General features: G+C 38.0%; 3 protein-coding genes across 3 annotated transcripts; all 3 read right to left on the bottom strand.

The window, feature by feature from the left end:
* Window positions 1–552: 552 nt before the first annotated feature.
* Window positions 553–4,468, bottom strand: LOC132173583 (cysteine-rich receptor-like protein kinase 1). The gene is made up of 6 exons (XM_059585100.1): window positions 3,709–4,468; window positions 2,834–2,941; window positions 1,806–2,153; window positions 1,409–1,646; window positions 1,083–1,227; window positions 553–969 (listed from the first exon to the last, which is right to left on the bottom strand). Exons 1-6 carry the CDS (start codon window positions 4,466–4,468, stop codon window positions 553–555), a joined length of 2,016 nt encoding a protein of 671 aa, XP_059441083.1.
* A 2,087-nt stretch (window positions 4,469–6,555) lies between these two features.
* LOC132176312 (cysteine-rich receptor-like protein kinase 42) lies at window positions 6,556–9,697 on the bottom strand. Its single transcript, XM_059588480.1, has 6 exons — window positions 8,841–9,697; window positions 8,376–8,489; window positions 7,945–8,298; window positions 7,629–7,863; window positions 7,137–7,281; window positions 6,556–7,042 (listed from the first exon to the last, which is right to left on the bottom strand). The coding sequence occupies exons 1-6, from the start codon at window positions 9,616–9,618 to the stop codon at window positions 6,773–6,775; spliced, it is 1,896 nt and encodes a 631-aa protein (XP_059444463.1). The 5' UTR covers window positions 9,619–9,697; the 3' UTR covers window positions 6,556–6,772.
* Window positions 9,698–13,457: 3,760 nt separating this feature from the next.
* Window positions 13,458–17,852, bottom strand: LOC132176545 (cysteine-rich receptor-like protein kinase 1). The gene is made up of 6 exons (XM_059588785.1): window positions 16,860–17,852; window positions 15,962–16,057; window positions 15,512–15,850; window positions 14,776–15,010; window positions 14,359–14,503; window positions 13,458–14,267 (listed from the first exon to the last, which is right to left on the bottom strand). Exons 1-6 carry the CDS (start codon window positions 17,632–17,634, stop codon window positions 13,851–13,853), a joined length of 2,007 nt encoding a protein of 668 aa, XP_059444768.1. The 5' UTR covers window positions 17,635–17,852; the 3' UTR covers window positions 13,458–13,850.
* Between the last annotated feature and the right edge of the window lie 307 nt (window positions 17,853–18,159).

The following is an 18,159-nucleotide window of genomic DNA, read 5'->3' as shown; positions in this document are numbered from 1 at the left end:
CGGTTAACGGTCGGTTGCAAGTTTTTATGTTAAGATTTATCAACTTCTTTTACATAATCAATAAAGCATATGCTTTGTAAATGAAAAGAAAAAAGTAAATTCATGGAATGCTGACCAAAAGGACAGCTACAAATTAGCACGACAAAACAATAAGGAAACTTACAAGATAAAATTCAAAATTCACTTGAAAAATCGGTTAAGTCAATTAATTATCAGTTAACCGACGAAAAGAAAAAAAACCCGCCTACTATATCAAACCGAAATTGAAACTGCATTTTATTTCCGCCCAACATTAGGGGCGAATAGCTTACCTATGAATCTTTAAGATATTTTTATATTCGGGGATCAATTTGGTACAACTACAAATCCCAAGAACTAATTAAGTAAATTTCCCCAACAGAAAGCACCTAGCTATGTGACAAAACTTTCACTATTATTACATATTACAAAGCTTCCCTCATTGCAATGGCTAGAATCTAACTCCCTCTCCATCAATCTCTAGAGAATTTGAGGTCAATCTAGCTTGGCTCAAGTGCTGGAAATCTTGAAAGACTAATTATCTGATCCAGGAATGCCCACACTGGCAGATTGGGCACTGTAAAAAGTGGTGGCTTCAGCTGGCGGTTGCCCACTTGAGATTGAGGACTTGCTGTTGGACAAAGAGAACCCTTCAGTTGTTGTTTTCCAGTTTGAGGTCAAAGTGATCGTAGAATAAGAATTATTGCTGGAGTCATCTGAACTTAGGACACTAGCATTCAAGAATGGAGGTTGTTTGGGTGGGGGGATGACACATTTTTCATTGTTTAGCATCTCAACCACTTCAAACACGGATGGTCTTAGTGCAGCAGAAGCTTGAGTGCAAAGAAGCCCAATTTGAAGCACGTTGGAAGCCTCTCCCACAGAATATACACCATTCAAGGCAGGATCAACAGAGTCAGTAATTTTCTTTGCCTTGTAATTCCTCCAAACCTGATGACAACAATGAAAGCCAGGACACCAGGCTGCCTAGAGTCAGACACTTTCATATGCTTAATATATATATATCATTATTTATTAGCAATGCAAAAGGCAATGAATCTTACAGAGTGCAAAACTGAACTTGATCCTGTCGTGAAAACAGTGTTCTTCCTGCCACATACAACCTCTAGAACCAGCACACCAAAAGCATAAACATCTGCCTTTTCTGTTAGCTGTCCTCGAACAAGATATTCAGGAGCCATATATCCTCTGCAGCAAATGTCATAGTTTAGAAGAAAGAAGAAAAAAAAAAACAAAAATTCAGCGACATTTTCATAATGTGACTAATTGTGTGTCAAGTTTGTAGAGATTCAAAAGATAACATGAGGGTATATAATGCAGAAATTATACCAAAAGCAAGATAAGACTAATGGAGATAGTTTGTGCTTACAGTGTTCCTGCTACTCCTGTGCTAATATGAGATTTATCTGGCGCGACACATCGAGCAAGTCCGAAATCAGCAATCTTTGCAGTAAGATTCTCATCAAGGAGAATATTGCTGGTTTTTATGTCTCTGTGGATTATTTTTTCTCCACAACCTCCATGAAGATATGCAAGGCCGGCTGCTACTCCGGAGATGATATCAAACCGCTTCTGCCAGGTTAGGAGAAGGATTGTGTTGTTCTTACCTGCATAAATAGACACCCAGAATCTAAGTCATAGTCATCCTCCATTTCAACATTCAAAGGACTACTGTTAGAGAAGTTGGGAAACCAGGGGCAATGAGTAATAGAAAATGATGGTATCATAGCTATTGAACTTGAAAGCAAACTTATTGGATTACTCACCGAAAATTATTTGATCAAGGCTTTTGTTGATTACATATTCATAAACTAGAAGGCTTTCTGGGCCCTCAATGCTGCAACCCAAAAGCTTAACAATGTTCTTGTGTTGAATGCGGCTGATCAAGTTCACCTCATTGAAGAACTCATCCGCCCATTGCCGCGTATTGAAGAACAATCTTTTAACTGCAACAATTGTCCCATCATGGAGAGTGCCCTTAAACACAGAACCAGCTCCACCTTGGCCTAGCTTCCTCGAGCCATCAAAAGAATTGGTGGCCTTCTCGAGCAATTCATACTTGAAATTCAAGGACTTGTCCACAGAAATTGAAATGTCAGCAAGATTTTTTTTCTCTGCAGTGAAGTAAAAGAAGACTGAATCATTAATAAGCTGAGGTAATTTGATTGATTTCTTTTGCACACACTTTACTTATACATGTGATTATATAGACAAGAATTGTAATGTGTAGTGGTTGGTCAGATTGCATGATCAAAGCATTGTGATTTCCTTGTTTAGTGGTGGCTTGATTTTTGATTAATTTGGCTGCTAGTTCTTCATGCTCCCGCAAGTGAGACGTGTGTTATATGATGTTGAGATTGGTCCTCATGGAGATAAATCGGTGTGATGTAATGAGTTTGGTGAGGATGTTGGCCGAGTTATCCTTGTTAGAAAGAACGTGCACGTCTAGCGCTTTAAAGGCAACTTTATCTCGGACAAAATGAAAATCAATCTTGATGTATTTGGTTCGTGCATAAAAGGCTGGATTTGTCGTTCGTATGTCATATGTGACACCAATGTTATCACACAATAGAATGGGAGAAGTGGGAAGAAAAATGCCTAGGTCACAAAGCATGGATTGAAGCCAAATGAGTTCAGTAACAGTGATTTATGATTTCCTTTGTTTGGTAGTGATTTGCCTGCTGGTTCTTTGATCATAACATCGTTTAAAATTAAAAAAAAAAAAAAAAAAAAAAAAAAAAAGAACTGAAGAGGCTATCATGACAGTTTATGTTTTTTTTTTACAGAATTGTACCAGTTTTCCTCTCTGATACTCTCTTATGTACACCACATATGAGAGCAAGCATAGTTAAGATAATTGCTGCCAAAATGCCTACTATGGTGACCCCAACGATGGTCGCACCTGGAGATGCTGGAAAGAAGAAAGGAAATTATTAGTAAGATTATTAGCAGCCCCAAGCAGAGATGAAATGCCATAACATAAATTAAGAAAGGAATTTATTATAATAGAGAGTAGGGATCAATCATGTCATTGAGGATTACAAGCTCTTGACCAAATGAAACAAACAAGAAAGAAAGGGCCTAATGTGGGCTCTTCAGGTTTATAAAACTCAGATAAATCCACTGATCACATAAAGCCAAACTCAGAGAGATCTATTACATAGCTTTATATGTTTGTTAACCCATTTTTTTAATCATTTTTTTTTTTTTGACTATCAAAAAAGTCAAAAGGTCTTTCGACTTTATGTCACATCAAAACACTTTATAAATCAAAACACAAAAAAATTACCTTCTAAAAAAATATCAAAACACGCCTCTTTTGAATTCCATCAGAAATGACAAGATCAAGCATAATCAAATCTCAAGTCGAATGTTAAATCTAGACCACCATACCCAACATTCAAATTAAAAAACTTAAAAGCAATGCTTCCAAATTAGAAGTGTTAGAACAATGGTTAAAAGCAATGCTTCCAAATCAAACATGTTGAGCCCCATTCAGAGAAACAGTGACCCCCGTGGGAAAGAAAAGTATTAAAAACTTCAAAGAAGAGTTATCTTGAATTATCAAAAAATCAAAAATCAAAAAAGGAATACGAAACAAAATCAAAAGCGCCCAACAACGCCCATGCTACTCAAAACAATTGGTATGTGAGAGTTACCGATTCTTACCTGATTCCTTAGGCAGCTCAGTGACATTGCGAGAGAAATTCTCCGTAGAATATCTCAAGTAACAACCAACATTCATAGCCGTGCCCTCGGAGGCGGGCGCGCACATACTTACCTTTAGCGCTGCATTGGTCAGGCATTTCCTGCAGCTATCAGGCGTCAGTTTCTTCCAGCACTGAGCTACTGCATAAACAGCCTCCACCCCTCCCTTCTCCCCTGCCAATGCGAACCCATTGTTCATCGCCGCCGTCGTAGTCACATCCTGGACGGCTTTATAAACCCTTTTCGCAAATTCCCGTCCGACGTACTGATCACTGGTAACAGCTCCGGCACGCCCACATTTCACCGTATCAAGGTTTCTGTTAAGCGGCTCCTCAAAGAATTCATGGGTATCATAGCGAAGGTAGCAACCGTCAAGATAAATGCGGCCCGAGTCGGCAGGAAAGCATCTGGGGAGCTCTGTCCGGCCCTCAGTCTGACAGGCTATGCAATCGTTGTGGGAGAGAAAGCTAAAGCACTGGGCAAAGGTGTAGATCTGAGGAGCCGGCGAAAGAATAGACACGGCTGACCATCCGGATTCATCGACTTCCTCGGTGAGATTATCCATAACAACAATGAAATTTGGAAGGAAGTCCAGGATGGTGCCCCTGTTTGAGGAGCCGCACAAAAGGACGGGTCGAGGGTCGGAGAGGAAGGGCGAGAAGAAGAAGAAGAAGAAGAGGAATATGAGGAACACCCATTTGGGATTTTGAGGAATTGGCATTTAATTCAAATGGGATGGAGGGGTTGCTCTGTTTTCTTTATAGAATTCAGAGGAACAGAACATGTTTGATGGATGCTCTGTTTCTTCCGTTTTACATATTTTTTGGAGTTGGAAGAAACAGAGTAGATTAACGTTTATATACTTCTTCCTCTCTCTCGCTTCCTCTATCTCTCTGGGGTTTTCATGAACACAATCAATAATCATAATATTGATTCAGCAATGAAAATGGTTATAACTTTAGCAGTAACAGTAATCACAGCTCCAGCGAAAAAACAACAATCAGTAGTAATAAGCAACTGTAATGTTAACAGCAGGATGATCACTACAACACCAATTGAATAACCACATGGAATGGAAAGGAGGAGGAGAACGTGATTAAGGGAGAGAGAAGGTGAATGGCGCAACCTCAAATTAAAAATGACTTGGCAGCCTTTTAGCGGCAGGGGTTGGCAGGATACTTGTTTTCCAAACTTCTTAGTTATGGATGAGCGGTCTCTTCTCTCTCTTTTTTCTCTCATTTGTTGTGTCTCTCTTTAGTAACATGTGTCACAATATGATTGGTGTTGATATAGTACATTAACGGATTCCATCAACTTTTCTATAAGCAAGAACTTGTTTTTTCACTTTTTAAATCCTAGAAAACTATTTGTTCAAACCACAAACCAACCAAGTTAGCATTTATCCCATTTTGTTATATGGTGTTGCCTTGTCTCAAGGCTCGTACTTTCTATTTTATTTAAAATTGAGAGGATCCTTGTCTTTATATAAACGTGGCGAACTCTTCTAGTGACCGACACTACATCAGGGGAGTTGCCATAGAAGCTTTGCCCCTTGCTTTACAGAGATTGTTATGAACCGACTAAATTACTAGATTCTCCTAAAATGCTAGCTAAGCTAAGAAATAGTATTAGTTCTCTTCAATCAAATCAATAAGCTTTTTGATTGATTCAGAGCGCCACCCTTCTTCTTAAAACCCAATGAGGGGGGCCGAAAAATGGAGAGGGAAAAGGCGACATACGACACCATTTATTTTTTATTTTTGGCAGAAATGTGACTACTTTCATTTAGTCTTAGTTCTTCGAATGTGTGAGACAAGATGGTAGTCAAAACTAAACCGATAATAAGCCTGCTATTTTTCAATTGGTCCATTGCACTCACCAATCAAGCAAAATGTAGTTTTGTTTGAGCAAGATTATCATAACAGCTCTTGGAATAGATTCCCCTTTATGATTTTTCATTTTCTATGTTAATTGACACAGCATGTTTACATGATGGTGTTTGTGTGTTTTTCTTCAATAGAATGGGGCTGAAAATTAAGAAGGATGCATGAAAGGTGTTTTGCTAAAAATGGTCTTCCAAGAGCTTCAACAATGTCTAATTAAGCATTATGGCAGTGAAATAAACCACTTAATTTTAGGAATCCAACATGGAAGGGATGTCCAACCGCTAGTGACAGCCTTGGTATTAACAAAAACAGTTTGTCTGTTTGTTGGCAACGGCATTGAGCTGCCTGTCGGATCAAAAAACTCATCCTTGTAATGACAACACAAACAACCAAGAAAATAAAGACCAACTGAATGTGGCTTCAAGGCATTGTAAATATAAATATGGTGGAAATGTTGACAACAAAAGGCCAAAAAAAAAAAAAAATACAAGTTGTCAGTCACAAAAGGAAGATTAAATAAAAGAATCTTCCTGTGGATCTTTTCTTAAGAAGAAAATCGTGACCCTTGTGAACCAAAGTCATGGCTCCGCCACTATTAACTATTTGATAAAACCAATAGATGCACACGTGATCTACATTACAACCAATCGTTAATTGGCATGAGGTATGGTTAATGACTCAATTTGAGAGATGGACATGAGAGGGTTAGCCTCCCATTAGAAGGGGCCGGCCAACCGCCCATCATCTAGGGAGGGGCGGTGTCCCATTTTAGACAAATAACTTATCCTAAAAATCTTTTAGACATTTTCGATACCTCAGGGATCAATTTGGTACAACTACAAATCCCATAGACTAATGAATAATTTGGCTAGAATCTAACTCCCACTTCATCAAAAACACGAACTTGGAGTAGATTTACATAAATACAATTGCATTGGGTCCTTATCTTTTGCTCAAAGATAGCATATATTGAAAGTACATCGACATTCAGTATTCTCCTCCAATCTTTAGAGAATTTGAGGCCAATCTAGCTTGGCTCAAATGCTTGAAATCTTGAAAGAAAAGTGGACACTTCAGCTGCCGGTTTCCCATTTCAGGACTTAATTGTTAGAAGAACAAAATCATTCAGTTGTTGTTTGCTACATCGTAGTATAACTAGTAGTGGAGCTGTCATCCGAACTTAGAACACTAGCATTCAAGAATGGAGGTTGTTTGGGTGAGGGGATGACACATTCTTCATTGTTTAGCATCTCAACCACTTCAAACATGGATGGCCTTAGTGCAGCAGAAGCTTGCGTGCAAAGAAGCCCGAGTTGCAGCACGCTGGAGGCCTCTTTCTCAGAATATATACCTTTCAAGGCAGGATCAACAGATTGAGTGATTTTGTTTGCCTTGTAATGCCTCCAAACCTGATGTGCAACAATGAAAGCCAAACACTTCTCATATGCTTAATATATAATATTATCACTATTTATTAGCAATGCAAGTGGCTATGAATCTTACAGAGAGCAAAACTGAACTCGACCCTTGTGAGAAAACACTGTTCTTCCTACCGCTTACAACCTCAAGAACCAAAACTCCAAAAGCGTAAACATCTGCCTTCTCTGTTAGCTGCCCTCGAACAAGATATTCAGGAGCCATATATCCCCTACAGCAAATGTCAAGTTTGTAGGGATTATAATGTAAACACTAAATCTTAAGTTGTATGTTGAAACAAGTAGCTCATATCCTCTCAGGCATAGTAAGTAATATTGAAATACTAGTATGTTATGCTGTAACCCTAAATAATTGAATAGTAAAATAAAGCCACATCCTCCTACAGACGTAGGTACATTGTTGAACCACGTAAATCTGTGTTTCGATTTTCTTTTGCTCTTTCTCTTTTTTGTTTTGGTATTATTCATCATTATTGTGCACGGTAATAACATTGTACGTAAACAATCATATAGACCAAAAGCAAGACAAAACTATATAATGGAGACAGTTTGTGCTTACAATGTTCCTGCAACTCCGGTGCTAATATGAGATTTATCGGGCGCAACGCATCGGGCAAGGCCAAAATCAGCGATCTTTGGAATGAGATTCTCGTCAAGGAGAATATTGCTGGCTTTAATGTCTCTGTGGATGATTTTTTCTCCACAACCTCCATGAAGATATGCGAGGCCGTCTGCGGTTCCAAAGACGATATCAAACCGCTTCTGCCAGGTTAGGAGAAGGAAAGTGTTCTTACCTGCATAAATAGAAACCCAGAATCTAAGTCATAGTCATCCACCATTTCAAAATTCAAAGGCAAACATATTGGATTACTCACTGAAAAGGATTTGATCGAGGCTTTTGTTGGGTAGGTATTCATAAACTAGAAGGCTTTCTGGGCCCTCAATGCTGCAACCCAGAAGCCTGACAAGGTTCTTGTGTCGAATGCCTCTGATCAAGTTCACCTCATTGAAGAACTCATCCGTCCATTGCCGCGTATTGAAGAACAATCTTTTAACTGCAACAATTGTCCCATCAGGGAGAGTCCCCTTAAACACAGAACCAGCTCCACCTTGGCCTAGCTTCCTCGAGCCATCAAAAGAATCGGTGGCCTCTTCGAGCATTTCATACTTGAAATTCAAATTAGACTTGTGCACAGAAATTGGAATTTCAGCATGATTGTTTTTTCCCTCTGCAGTGAAGTAAGAAGACACCGAATCATAACATTAAATAAATGAAACTCAGGAGGCTACCACGACAGAATTGTACCTCTTTTCGTCCCTGTTAATCTCGTATAGCCTAATAGTGCACCAATGAGAGCAATCAAAGTTAACCCAAATGCTGACAAAATGCCTACTACGATCATGCCAAAGGCACACGAATCTGGAGATACATGAAACGAAAAAAGGAAATTTTTAGTAAGATTATTAGCAACCCCATAAATTAAGAAATCCCGTAACATAAATCAATCATTTCATATTGAGGATTATAAATCAATCATTTCATACTGACGATTATAAATCAATCATTTCATAAACGAAGAAAGAACAGAGCTCTGTTTTCTGTGTGTCAGGAATTCCATCAGAAAAGACAATACCAGGCAGAATCGAATATTAAGTCAAATATTAAATCTAGACGACCATACCCAAGATTCAAATTGAAAAACTTAAAAGCAATGCTTTCAAATCAAACATGTTGAGCCCTATTCAGAGAAACAGAGTAACTGGTTCTTGCCTGATGTTGCATTAAGAGTGGCATTGCCATTGCCAAAGAAATTATCCGTAGAATACCTCAAAAAACAACCAGCATTCATAACCCGGCCCTCCGGGGCGGGCGCGCACATAATCACCTTCTTCACTGCATTGGACAAGCACTGCTTGCAGCCATCAGGGTTGAGTCTCCTCCAGCACTGAGCCATTGCATAAACACCCTCCACACCTCCCTGCTCCGCCGCCACTGCGAACCCCATTGTCCCCACCGCTGTCTTAGTCACATTATGAATGATTTTACGAACCGTTTTCTTGAATTCCCGTCCGATGTACTGATCTCCGGTAACACCGCCGGGATTCCCACACTTCACCATATCACGGCGTTTGTCAACCGCCTCGTCAAAGAAGCTGTAGTTATCATACCGAAGGTAGCAACCGTCGAGATAAATGCGGGCTGAGTTGGAAGGAAGGCATCTGGGGAGCTCTGTCCGGCTCTGAGTGTGACAGGCTATGCAATCGTCGTGGGAGAGAAAGTCATAGCACTGGGCATAGGCGAAGATCTTAGGAGCCGGCGAAGTGATAGTCAGGGCTGCCCACCTGGATTCATTGACTTCCATGGAGACTTTATCCATTGCAACAATGAAATTAGGAAGGAAGTCCGGGATGGTGCCCTGCTTTGAGGAGCCGCACAGAAGCCCGGCTAGGGCGGTTTCAGGGTCGGAGAGGGAGGGAGAGAAGAAGAAGATGAGGAATACGAGGAACAGCCATCTGGGATTTTGAGGAATTGACACTTTGAGTTGCATTTAATTCAAATGGGATGCAGAGGTTGCTATGTTTTCTTCATTAGAATTCTTCAGAGGAACAGAGCATGTTCCATTGCACTCACCCATCAAGAAAAATGTAGTTTTCTTGGAGAAATGCAGGATTTATCATTTTATGAACATACCCTTTATCATTACATGATGGTTTTTTTGTTTTTTCTTTAATAAATTGGGTCTGAAAACTAAGAAAGATTCATGAAAGGTGTTTAGCTGAAATGCCAAAAGCAAAAGGGTCTTCCAAGGGGTTTAACAACTGTCTAATTACGTATTAAGACCGTTAAGCAAACCACTTAATTTTAGGAACTCAACATGGAAGAGATATCCTAATTGTGAACAATATACTTTAGTTGTCTAAGACAGCTGGTGACAGGCTGACAGCCTTGGTCTTAACAAACATTGTTGCCAACAGTATTGAGCTGCCCTATCGGATCAAAAAAAAAGGGCAGGAAACCGATTCTAATGCCCATACCCTACTGGGAACGAGGCGGGAAAGTATGCTTTATAAATAGAAAGAAGGCAACTCTTTTAGGTACGATCCCACTCATTTACTCACTAGTAGTTGGTTCAACTTCTCCAAATTCCAAATGTTGAATTAAGCATCAAAGTGATCCTCGTCGGCACATCCGGCAAGCTCCCTTACCTCCTTTTTTTTTTTTTTTCCTTTTAACACACATTCTCCATTGGAGTCATGGTGTGTGGTCAACTCAGGGCCGGCTCAGGCTCGCCTAGGGCCCCCAATTTAATAAGGCTCAAAAAAATATATTTTTAGTTAAAAAAAAAAAAAATTTTATTTTGGACCAAAAAAAAAATTGAAGGCCCAAATTTTTTTTAATAGGGCCTAAAATTTTTTTTTATCAAAATTTAAGGTCTCAATTTAATAAGATCCCAATTAATAAGCCCACTATAAATTTTAAAAATAATTCGAAAAATAAATTAAAAAGGACAAAGCATTAAAGCCTTATACATCATTACGCCAATTCCCTAGAGCTCCTGACGTTACGGTACATGCCTACATCATTCACTCATCCTCTTGGCCTCTTTCTAGAAATTTTTTGTTTTTTATGAGAAAATATAAACCTTAGAAATAAAATATTACCATTTATTTTCTATTTATTATTTAGCCATCTAGGGAAAGCCAAGAGCCAAAAATATAAATTGCTGTTAACCATGGGCATTTTAAATATCAATCTCTATATTTGTCACTTTACCTCTCCTCTTTACTTGCTCTTTTATGAATTTTTCTTCTCTGCCTATCTCATCATTTTCTCTTCCTCTCCGACTCCGAGTGATTAAGTCTCTTGTCCTATCTCCAAGAACTGCTTCATAATTCCTTTGCCAAATCAGGTTTTATTGTTCTATTTTTGTCCTTTATTTTATTATAGTCATAATTTTTTTTTGATAAATCATGTTTGTTTAATTTGTTAGTATTTTTAATTAAACATGTCTACTAGAAAATATGCATCCGGATATGAAAAACTTTAAAAAAAAAAAAGAAAAAAAAAAGGTAAACAAATTGATTGAATCTCAAAGAGGAGCTCTAAATAAATTTGTTATTAGCAATAAACAAAATATTGAGGATAATTTAGGTGAAAAACTCATAAATAAACAAGAAACTCATCAAAAAGAATTAGAAGATAATGAAAATGTTATTGATGTATCTAAATTTATTGCTATATATATATATATATGTTACTTTAAAAAAAAAAAAAAAAAAAAAAAAATTTAGGCCCAATTTCAAAGTTTTGCCTAAGGCCCCAAAATATGTTGAGCCTATCAATAGTTTGGCACCTTCTGTGAGAATTGAATTGCAAATCACTTAGAAAAAGACTCTAAGCTGAACACCAGGTTAAAGAGTATCTGGTGCGACAATGTCGGTACCTTTGATCACTCAATACTTCATGCCACTTAATATCTCGACGATATAGAGGTGCTATTGCAAATCCAAGATGATCCAAACCTGAAGTGTTCGGGAAAGTTGAAGTCACCTCCCCACACAAAAACCTCAAGACAAGTACTTTCAGCTTCATCAGGATCACAAACATGATACCAATGTTGTCCGGCTGTAGAGTGAGAAATTCATTGGGATGAAGATGGCGAACGAATGACTCATATTGTCATACTGTCAACGTCATGGAAATGTTTGTTTGGAAGCTCTTAAGTCTATATTGATGATACATGATGTTTTTTAAAGTTATATGATTAATTGTCTCAAATCATTTATTCCCGCTTTATGTTGTTGTATACTCTGATAATTAGTGATATGTAGTGATTTCAGCTAATTACCATTTAATTAGTTTGGAGGCACTACAAGTAACACTTCAAATTAAGTAAATTTAATTATTTAATTTTGGGGCGTTAAAAGTAAAACCTTCTGACATTAGGGTTTTTGCATAAAACCTTTTTGAGGAGTTCGAGGTTGATTTTAAGGATTATCCCTACGATCATGTCACACATATGCTTTTATCTATCTTCTATTGCCATACTATTTGGATATATAAAACTTCCGTACTCTCTACTTGCACAGAATTATTTTATAGCGATGTGAACTCAACTTTTACGCACATCAAATACTTGAAAAAGAATGAAATTGAAAAGAATCGAAATGTCGTGTAAGTATTTATGATTGCATGCATGTAAAAGACATAGAACAATTACATCATATGACATAATTTCTAGTCATGAGCCTACCATTATACGAGTATGGTCATATGGTCCTGTTTTACGTTTATATTTTGCCACTTGGATCTAATGGGCCAAATAAGTGATCGATTCAGCCATGTACAGATGATGGTCACTATAGATCATCGTTGGTAGTGTGGCCCATTTGGGGTCAGACCCGATCGAACTATTATGGTAACCACTATTATACCTCATTGAGGCATTGATGTAATATTAAAAGTTTCTCGAGACACGTAAACCCTACTAAGAAGGGGTTAATGGCTCAGATAAATCACATGATGTTGAGCTAAGACTTTACTTCATTACTTATCATGTAATTATATGTATAATGCATTTCATTCCTACATTGATATCTTGCCAAAGAACTATCTTACATGATGATATTTTACTTTGAAACTTTTTTTTTTATCAAAATCATGAGTTCACAACATTGATAACTGCCTTTTACGTGATATTTACTCACTAAGTCATGAACTTAAAATCCGTTTGTTCTCATACGGTTAGTTAGTTATTAGATGTCGAATCCTGTGAGGAGGAATGTGACTGTGGAGGACTTATCTAGGGTGGTTTATGAGGAGTTAGACCCTAATTGATTGCATTTTTATGGGTTGAATTTAAGGATGAGCTTGATGAACTCATAGAAGTTATGTTCTTGGTGTACTGTGCCCGTTGTCGGCCGAATGTCAAAGAATGGTTTTCTGCAGGCATGGATGACTGATGACTCACATTTTATGCGAACATCAAAGTTGAAGATCCTATTTTCCTTTATGTTGCTTTAAAGATATTTTTTTTGAGTTGTTTTGGGATTTAGATTTTGATGGTTTTATTTTACTTTGGAATACTAGGGTTTTGCTCTAGATAAATTAATGCATTATTATTTTATTAGAATTGGCTATCTTATGATGTAATAAGTATTTTATTTCTGCTACTTTTCCCTAGAGTTGCAGGATTAGAGATCCCTTAAGGCTTATTAAATGATCAATAAGTCTTGAAAGGCATGCCAAGTTAACTATTAGTTAGTTAAACCACTGGGGCATTACAGTTGGTAGACCGCTCTATGAGGGAATTGGCGACCTTCACTTAGGGAGGGGCGGTCCCACTTTTTTTCATTTATTTTTTGTTTTATTAGTACGTGGGCGAAATTGTAATTTTATTATAGTTTAAGTCATCAATTACACCACGTGTCAATTGATTGTGACGTGGATTCATGTGTGTCTAATGGTTTTTGTCAAATAGTGTACCTACATATCTTTAAGATGCTCTTATACAAGAGAGATTAGTTTGGTACAACTACAAATCTCTGCAAGGGCTACTAAATGGATAATTTTCCCTAAAAGAAAGCTCTTCTCTATGAGCTATATGAACCCTTTTCTATCTTAGTAGAAAAGGAAAATACCAAAACATCCCATCTACATGACAAAATTTTCACCATCATTCCACACCCCTGATTACGTGGGTCGTTACTTCCCTCCTTGCATTGGGACCTTGGGTCCTTATCTTTTGCTCAAGATAGCATATATCTTGAGATGACCAATCTAGCTTCCCTTAAATGCTTGAAATGTTGAAAGAAAATCCGATCCATGAATGCTCATATTGTCGGACTCTGCACTATAAAAAATGGACACTTCAGCAGCAGATTCCCCATTTGAGGAGTTATTGTTGGACAAGGAGGATGAGGTGGCAGGGATCATGGGATCATAGGTAGTGGTCGTGTCACCCAAACTTAGGACACTGGCATTCAAGAATGGAGGTTGTTCGGGTGAGGGGATGACACATTCTTCATCGCTTAGCATCTCAACCACTTCAAACATGGATGGTCTTAGTGCAACAGAAGCCTGCGTGCAAAGAAGCCCAATTTGAAGCACGTTGGATGCCTCTTTCTCAGAATATATACCATTCAAGGCAGGATCAACAGATTGAGTGATTTTGTTTGCCTTGTAATGCCTCCAAACCTGATGTGCAACAATGAAAGCCAGACACTTTTCATATGCTTAATATATATTATCACTATTTATTAGCAATGCAAAAGGGTCTGAATCTTACAGAAAGCAAAACTGAACTTGACCCTTGAGTAAAAACACTGCTCCTCCTGCCGCTTACAATCTCCATAACCAAAACTCCAAAACCATAAACATCTGCCTTCTCGGTTAGCTGTCCTCGAACAAGATATTCAGGAGCCATATATCCCCTGCAGCAAATGTCAAAGTTTGTAGGGATTATAATGTAAAAGATAATTAACAAGAGAACATATAACGCAAAGTAAAATGTTACACCGACCAAATTTTCTTCCCAAAAGTTGGTTTTCAAGTGATGCGTTGCAATTCCCATAACTTGAAATCCAACTATTGGTAAATGTAGCATTTATCTTGCATGCAAAATCTATACCTTAAGCTGTATGTAAACAATCATGTAGAGAATCAAAAGCAAGACAACTATATAATGGAGACAGTTTGTGATTACAATGTTCCTGCTACTCCGGTGCTAACATGAGATTTATCCGTCGATACACCTCGAGCAAGTCCAAAATCAGCGATCTTTGGAGTAAGATTCTCATCAAGGAGAATATTGCTGGCTTTTATGTCTCTGTGGATTATTTTTTCTCCACAACCTCCATGAAGATATGCGAGGCCGTCTGCTGTTCCAGAGATGATTTCAAACCGCATCTGCCAGGTTAGGTGAAGGGATGTGTGCTTACCTGCATAAATAGACACCCAAAATCTAAGGGCTATAAATGTGAAGAAATTTCATGGGCCTAACTCATCTCATAAAATCGGTTCTATAAGAGAGAGTTGCTCATTCCTTATAAACATGTCCAAGATCTTGTCCATAGGCAATGTGAGACTATTTCTCAACAAAATGAACAAAGCCACTCACGACTGAAACTTGACTCAAATAAGCTCAACTTAGAATCGGTTAATTTATTAAGCAAATAGAGCTTGAATAAAAATTTAGGCTCATCGAGCTTGTATAAACTCGGCTCGGCTTTTATAAGCTTATATAACTTTAGTTTTAAAAGATAAAAAGAAATTCTCTTCATAATGTAATAGATATCGCTTAACTTCTTGTAATTGTAAGTATTGATATAGATATATGTGTGCGTAATGAACGTATATGCAAGCTGAAGCTATAAGATAAACATATAAATTAACAGGCTATTAGATTGAACTTTTTGTAAGCTTTTATTGGGATTACTCACTGAAAAGGATTTGATCGAGGCTTTTGTTGGGTAGGTATTCATAAACCAGAAGGCTTTCTGGGCCCTCAATGCTGCAACCCAAAAGCTTAACAAGGTTCTTGTGTTGAATGCCGCTGATCAAGTTCACCTCATTGAAGAACTCATCCGCCCATTGCCGCGTATTGAAGAACAATCTTTTGACTGCAACAATTGTCCCATCAGGGAGAATCCCCTTGAACACAGAACCAGCTCCACCTTGCCCTAGCTTCCTCGAGCCATCAAACGAATTGGTGGCCTTCTCCAGCAATTCATACTTGAAATTCAAATGAGACATGTCCAAATAAATTGAATTTTTTTTCTCTGCAGTGAAGTACAAGAGCAGAATGAATTAAAAAATCAAAAAAAAAAAAAGAAAGAAGAAGAAGAAGATGAAAATCAAGAGGCTATCATGATTTTTGACAGAAATTGCACCTCTTTTCCTCCTTGATATTCTCACATAGGCAAATGCAACACCAATGAGAGCAATCAAAGTTAAGGCAATTCCTGAAGAAATGATCCCAGAAGCCTCTGGAGATGCATGAAACAAGGAAATGAAATTATTATTAGTAAGATTATTAGCAACCCCAAGCAGAGATGAAATGCCATAACATAAATTAAGAAATGAATTTATTATAATAGGGAGTAGGGATCAATCATGTCATTGAGGATTACAGGCTCTTGACCAAATGAAACAAGAAACAAAGGGCCTAATATGGGCTCGTCAGCATTATAAAACTCAAAGAAATCCACTGATCTCAGAGAGATCTATTACTCATTTACTCTAGGGTGCATGAGTAAATGAGTAATATTTACTCTATTACTCATTTGCTAACCCATTCTTTCTTTCTTTTTATTTTTCAATTTTATATCAAAAAAGTCAAATGGTCTTTTAAGTCACATTAAAACACTTTTTACAATCAAAACACCCACAAAAAAACAAAAAAAAAAAACCTTATAGAGAAAAGGTCATAAAAACACCTGTTTTGTTTTCTGTGTGTCAGGAATTCCATTGGAAATGACAAGATCATGCATAATCAAATCTCAAGTCGAACGTTAAATCTAGATGACCATACCCAACATTCAAATTAAATAAAAATAAATAAAAAAACTCAAGAACTTAGAATAACCGCAAAGTGATTGAATTTATCTCTTACGATGGGTTTAGGTATTTGGGATAAGGCTAATTTTGAGCCCCATTAAGAGAAACAGAGACCCCCATCCCCATGTGAAGAAAAGTATTAAAAACTAAAAAAAAAAAAAAAAGGAAGAAAGAAACAAAATCAAAAGCGCCAAAGAACACAAAATGCTTCTCAAAACAATTGGTTCTTACCATGTCTCTCATTCAAGTCATCCTCCTTGTCATTGGTAAAGAAATTCTCTGCAGAATACCTTAAATAACAACCAGCATTCATAACCCTGCCATCCGCGTTGGGCGCGCACTTAGACACCTTTTTCACTGCATCCGACATGCACTTACTGCAGTTGAGGATGGTCAGTGTCGCCCAGCACTTACCCATTGCATAAACAGGAGCCACCCCTGCCGCCTCCACTTCCACTGCAAACCCCTTGTCGCTCACCGCCTTCGTAGCCACACGCCGAACGATGTCATGAACTATTTTCGTAAATTCCCGTTGGAAGTTCTGATCTTTGTGAACATATATGGGATGCCCACAAATCACCTTATCACGGTCTTCGTCAACCGCCTCGTTGTAGAAGTTATAGATATCATAACGAAGGTAGCAGCCGTTAAGATAAATGCTTGCAGAGTTGGCAGGAAAGCATCTGGGGAGCTCTGTTCGGCTCTTACTGTGACAGGCTTTGCACTCATTGTGGGAGAGAAAGTCATAGCACTGGGCATATGTGAAGATGCTGGGACTCGGAGAAATGACAGAATGGGATGCCCATTTCGATTCACTGACTCCCTTGGAGACTTCTTTCATTGCAGCAGTGAAATTTGGAATGAAGTTTGGGCTGCTGTCCTCCTTTGAGGAGCCGCACAAAAGGGTGCCTTCAGCGGTGGAGAGGGAGGGAGAGAAGAAGAAGAAGAAGAGAAACACAAGGAACAGCCATCTGGGTTTTTGAGGATTTGGGACTGGGTGTTGCATTTAATTCAAATGGGATGGGGGGTGGTTGCTATGGTTTCTTTATTGGAATTCAGAGAAACAGAGCATGTTTGATGCTCTGTTTCCCCTGTTTTCTATATGTTGCAGCTCGAATCAACGCAGCAAATTGACCTCTCTCTGTGAGGGTCTTTTATGAGGGCTGTGGGAGAGTGGGGGAGGATGGGAGTAATTGAACCCCATATGGTAGGCATGATTATTGTTTTCAGCTCTTGGATTTTAGAGAGAGATGGGTGGGTTTTTGAGAGGATGTATGAGCTGGTTTTGTTTCTCTTTTTCCTTTATTTAGCTATTAGCTACTTTTTAGTGGCATTTTTTGCCATTTTTTTGTCCATCTCCCAATAAGAAATTGACAAATTTACTATTAAATTTACGGCTGTGTTTGACAAAGAACTTGAAAAAAGAAGTGGATCAAAACTATAATAGATTTGATTGATATGAAAATAAAAAATAAAAAAATAAGAATGTTTTATATAAAAATGTGAAAAAATTTGTTTTGTAACGATTTTT

The sequence above is a fragment of the Corylus avellana genome, chromosome ca3, assembly GCF_901000735.1.
Source record: "Corylus avellana chromosome ca3, CavTom2PMs-1.0".
NCBI lineage: Eukaryota > Viridiplantae > Streptophyta > Magnoliopsida > Fagales > Betulaceae > Corylus > Corylus avellana.
The sequence above is the reverse complement of the archived record's forward strand: the minus strand, read 5'-3'. Positions and strand labels throughout refer to the sequence as shown.

Coding starts and splice junctions, on each gene's coding strand:
- LOC132173583 (XM_059585100.1), bottom strand. CDS start 4,468: ATGCCAATTCCTCAAAATCCCAAATGGGTGTTCCTCATATTCCTCTTC. Junction 2,154..2,833: donor AGTATCAGAGAGGAAAACTG/GTACAATTCTGT, acceptor ACTTCACTGCAG/AGAAAAAAAATCTTGCTGAC. Junction 970..1,082: donor CAAGTTCAGTTTTGCACTCT/GTAAGATTCATT, acceptor TGTTGTCATCAG/GTTTGGAGGAATTACAAGGC.
- LOC132176312 (XM_059588480.1), bottom strand. CDS start 9,618: ATGCAACTCAAAGTGTCAATTCCTCAAAATCCCAGATGGCTGTTCCTC. Junction 8,490..8,840: donor CACTCTTAATGCAACATCAG/GCAAGAACCAGT, acceptor ATGTATCTCCAG/ATTCGTGTGCCTTTGGCATG. Junction 7,864..7,944: donor CCTCGATCAAATCCTTTTCA/GTGAGTAATCCA, acceptor CTATTTATGCAG/GTAAGAACACTTTCCTTCTC.
- LOC132176545 (XM_059588785.1), bottom strand. CDS start 17,634: ATGCAACACCCAGTCCCAAATCCTCAAAAACCCAGATGGCTGTTCCTT. Junction 15,011..15,511: donor CCTCGATCAAATCCTTTTCA/GTGAGTAATCCC, acceptor CTATTTATGCAG/GTAAGCACACATCCCTTCAC. Junction 14,268..14,358: donor CAAGTTCAGTTTTGCTTTCT/GTAAGATTCAGA, acceptor GTTGCACATCAG/GTTTGGAGGCATTACAAGGC.